This window comes from Cystoisospora suis, assembly GCF_002600585.1.
Source record: "Cystoisospora suis strain Wien I chromosome Unknown contig_173, whole genome shotgun sequence".
Taxonomy (NCBI): Eukaryota; Apicomplexa; class Conoidasida; order Eucoccidiorida; family Sarcocystidae; genus Cystoisospora; species Cystoisospora suis.
Window position 1 is genome coordinate 12,776 of NW_027152975.1, and position 4,738 is coordinate 17,513.

Sequence of the window (4,738 nt, forward strand, 5' to 3'; positions counted from 1 at the left end):
CTCCATTCACCTTTCGAGAAGAAAGAAAGAAAAAGATTTCGACGGAGTTATTGAAGAAGTAGGAGGAGAGGAATCCCAGACCAGTCCACCTAGCATAGATATAGCTAAGATCATAGATTGACCACGGAAGATCGTTCGGGTAGCCTAGGTAGACAGAGTCTCTGATAGAACACCACAAACAGGTAGAATTCTAGGTCCCCAGCGTGTGCTGTAAAGGCAAGGAGATTCTGGTGGTGAGAAGTATAGATACACCTAAATATAGATTGCCCCGCCATGAACTAGCACAGTTTCTCTACGTCTACTAGTTCTTTACTCTTCACTTCTGAAACTCTAACCAAGACGAAGTACCCCTCGAAGCGAATCTGAGGTGACTGCTTCTCAGTGCTCTCTTCTTGTGTTGGAACGAGAGGCGAAGGCGACGGAAAGAATCTGTTAATAGCTCTACAGGCGTGGGCTCGCTTTCTTCATTCCTTTCTTCGTTGTTCTCCAGATGTGGAGATTCTATGAAGGAAGATACTTGCCCCTGTCTACTGTACAGACACATGTGTGCAGTCCTAGAGTTGCCAGTAGATAGATAGATAGATGAAGGATGTTCTGATGGTGAAACTCTTGCCGCCTTCTTATCTGGTGTGTCTCCAGTGTTGCATCGTTGACGGAGAGAGTGGACGGTTTACCTGTGAGTATTTTTAACTTCTTTCCTGAGTCTTCGTGTGACTCAATTTTAAATTGCTTCTCACATTGATGATGCCTGAGCTGTCTCCATATGCGTGCAGGCTATTTCTAGCTCTTCTTATCTCTGGCTTCGTCACAGATGTAGTCAATGGAAAACCTCGGAGATACCTCAATCTTCATCCAGCGCTTGTAAGTGTCTTATGTCTTCCTCGTAGACTAAAGAGCTCTTAGACGAATCTTCATATCTCAGCTAGAGCGTTGAGAGGCAGAGCGCCCCTCCTGTATGGAAGGACCGCCTCAAGCTACAAACTCCCCTTCTTCTTGGAGATCTCGCATGCTAGTCAGTCATTCATCTTCTCAGTGGCCCGTACCACATCTCCTATCTATCGTTCCTTGGATCTTCTCACATCGTCTTTTTTTACCTCGTGACTTCAGAAGTAGAGTGAAACCTCAATCGAGTCTTTGCCGCGTGAATGTATGACCTCTACAGCGACTAATGAACCATCTGACGTGACTTAGGAAAACAATTGCCGAGTAGCCTTGGATGACTCAATGAGCATGCCCAGCTCTTTTTTGTCTATCATCTGTCTATGTCTCGATGTTTCGTGTGTCTCACCATCTCCAGCAGACTTTAAGATAGCAGGGCAACATAGGAGTGATAAGATTAACTCCTGTTCTCGAAGGTGATCTGACAGAAAGCACGTAGTCGGGGAGTTCCTATTGTCGTGTGAATCATCTTAGCTTTCGAGATAGGAGAAGAGATATGAGTTTATGACTGCCCCCCCCTCTCTCAGTGTCTCATGGGTCTCTCTCTAATCACTCCTGCTTGCTTCTGGAGAGTTCGTCTTTCTACAGGATGCAAATGCTTACCTTCAGTCGTCGTCTGTCCTGAGCGGGTTGACTCTCTCCTGTTTCTTTGAGTGTGTGTAGATATATAGCAATGAGATGATCTATAAAAAGAGAGATCTTCTTTGTTTGTCTGGTTAGGCACCCTTCACGGTCGCTGTTTTTCCTGTCGTGACGAACGTAGAAAGTCTGAAAGAGAAAGGTAAGCTCTTTTTCTTCTCTCCAACAGGATGTTCCTCTCCGAAGAGTAGATTCCGTCTTCATGCCCCACACAGATACAGTGCTCATATGAACGTGCTATCGCTTATTCATCGAATCAAGAGGACAAGAAGAAAAGATACACACCTCTCTCTCATGACACCTATCATACATAAAACACCTAGACTCTTCGTCAATTCTGCTTGAGGTCAAGGAGAACTTCCCCTCTCCGTTCACGTCAGTTGAGCACCGCTCCCCTGATCGATTTTGATCGATTCATACCTGAGACAGGCTGAGGCGCGGCGACTTGCAGACAACAAGACCCGTATGCATGCTCTAGAGCTTATCACACTCTTGCATGACTTTCCATTCCTTTTATCATGTCGAACAGATTTAAGTCCAGTGTGTCTTTCTTGATTCCGCAAGTCACGTGGGACACGACTTAGCTTAGCAGGTATCTAGATAGGCTTAGAAAGGCCTTAGAAACCACCCTGTCTCGAACAGGTCTTTCCTTCTAGAAGCCGTATGGGTATCTAGAGTAGGAACAGGATGTGCGTACCAGCAGTGATATGTCTTGCTAGCCTAGTGCAGATACATATCTGAAGAAAAGAAGATCCCTCAGACATTTGACTTCTTTCGAAGCATCATTGCACGTTGCGTCCCCTAGATAGATTGATAGATAGTTAGATAGATGGATATTTCCCCCCCCCTAGAGGGCAGTTGAGGACAATCGCACCCATTTCCCGTGTTTGTGTACTTTCCGTGTCTGGCTGCCTGTAGCTCATGAGCTCTTCAGACAGTTATCACCGCGGTTCAGTACATTCTGGGATGGGTCTTCTACCTCCATTGGACGCAGGTATGTCAGGTAGAGTGCTTTGCTTTTAGGTAGCGCCGTTTTTTCCTTTCTAGGCGAATCATTTTTCAGTTTGCGTTAGCTAGTTTTCAGTCAGAGTGAAGAAAGGGGGGCTGTGAGTCTGCGACACACCCCAGCGGCTAGCCACATAGCAGATGGTCAGACATAGACACAGGTGCAGATGTGAAAGTCTGTACAAAGGATCACGTTGCTAACAGCTCGGCTGTTGTAGAGCTCGTATAGAACTCAGGCCACCCTTGAGGCTTGCTTTGAGATGGATACTCTTCGGGTATAGTACAGAAGTAGCAAGTTCACTAGGCGCTAGGTTTGTATTGGACAAAAGACAAAGGCACCACCCCCTTGTCGTGGAGCCTTTACGGAGTGATGGGACAGACGCAGCAGCGGGAGGTGTCCTTTCAGCCTTTCTTTGTAAAGTGAAGAATGGTGTGAAGTGTCAGCTCCCGTCAAACGAGTGGCTTCGCAACTTTCTCTCGTAAGTGTGGTGAAGGAAACTGTTGACAAGTGAAGCTGCCGTGAGGCAAGACAGATCGGAAACAATGGTATTCGGTCCGAATCGTCTAGAGGTTAGGACAACACGTTGTGGCCGTGTAAACCCAGGTTCGATTCCTGGTTCGGACAGTTGGGTAGGTGCTTCACTTTCGTGTTTGGTTCGGCTCTCTGAGTGCTGGCAAAGCATTTACACACACACATTCATTTGCATTCACGAAGAGTTATGTAAGTACACTTTTCTCTCTTCTCGCTTTGCTGTGTCCGGACCGAGACCGCCCTTCGTTCAACCGGCTGACAGGTTCAGGCTGACCAAAGTTTTCTCCTGGACGCTGGACTTTCTTATGAAGACGAAAGAAAATGAGAAAGCCATCAATGTTTGTGCTGGTTTTGCCTATTGGCGTTTGATTTTGCTATTTGCTTCAGATACCGACGTGCTGACGAGCTGGGAGTACCCTACTGCCTAACAGTTGACCACCAGACTCTCGGAGATGGATCAGTCACAGTCCGCTGGCGAAACTCGGCAGAGCAGCGACGAATCTACATCCACGCCGTTGAAAGTTTTCTACTTGCCAGAACGAGATTTCCGTGAAGGTTTCTCTAGCGGGAATTTTTCTCCCAGCGGTAAAAGTCCGGTCGATGGTGCAGGGGAACCCCTGGTAAGACTCCGGGGACAGCCCCCACCGCCAGATTGCCGTTCTCAGACAGCGCAGAGGCTGATCTACTTTTCTTTGGTATTTCCTGCTACTGTGTGTAGGCAGACGCCCTCTGATGGGCCTAGATGGACACGACGGTGATCTTGTTGAACGCAAGAAAAAGCTGTGTGGCAAAATAAACTGGTAGGCGGGGCTAAGGCAACGAACCTGATGCGTCGCGCAATGGATCTGAAGAAACGCGGCTCCGACTGCTTTAGGTTTGAGGAGGGCTTCAAAACTCACAAGACTATGTGTTGCCAGGGGATGTTAGTGTGCGCTAAGCCTAGCTCGATGTATGCTCGGGCTAAAAAAAAGGATGATACTAGCGCCTCCATGTCGGCTCATTGTCCCCTTGTTGTTCAACAGCACTCAACTAGGAACGGTAGTTCACGCTCTACATTTCAGAGTGCTGTTTTTTACTGAAGAAAAAGAAACAACAAGCCGTATTCCAAGGCCGATCTATACTCTTGGCTAGAGGATTTGACATACAACAAATGCTTTCACTGGTTCTCTCCCTTTTCCTGTGGAGTCTGCTTGTCCGCGGTTGCGACCCCAGTGAGAACTTCAAGTGCTGAAGGCAACTGCTAACCGTGACCCCTTCAGTCGCCTGCATGCTTTTGCAGCCAAAGGGGTTCAAATTCTCTAAACCGCAACTTTGACTGTAACTGTCCAAACTAATCACGGTGTATTCGCTCGGGTAAGCTTCAACCGCTCGCTTTGGGCCGTAGACTTCTGTTGCGGCCGCGCCATCAGAGTGTCTCAAACAGGACACTGATTGAACTGCATTTCGTGGACAAGTTGGTTGACCTTGCAAAGAGCTTCATCTCAAAAAAGAACTAAAGCACATTCGCTAGATTGGCGACATGTCGGAAACCGATCTATCTTGCGGAAGTACAAAAGGCGATGAGGTTGCGATTAGATGGCAGACTGCTTTAAACACCCTACACATGGAGTGACTACGTCCTCT

General features: G+C 47.4%; 1 protein-coding gene across 1 annotated transcript in view; it reads left to right on the forward strand.

Moving 5' to 3' along the window:
• CSUI_000403 (anticodon binding domain-containing protein) overlaps positions 1-4,344 on the forward strand; it is a 15,602-nt gene extending 11,258 nt beyond the window's left edge. The window contains exons 9-13 of the mRNA XM_068060637.1: positions 774-861; positions 1,660-1,720; positions 2,497-2,572; positions 3,503-3,742; positions 3,834-4,344. Coding sequence (XP_067927381.1) covers positions 774-861; positions 1,660-1,720; positions 2,497-2,572; positions 3,503-3,668 — 391 coding nt within the window. The 3' untranslated portion in view covers positions 3,669-3,742; positions 3,834-4,344. The remainder of the gene's footprint in view (positions 1-773; positions 862-1,659; positions 1,721-2,496; positions 2,573-3,502; positions 3,743-3,833) is intronic.
• The last annotated feature ends 394 nt before the right edge of the window (positions 4,345-4,738 follow it).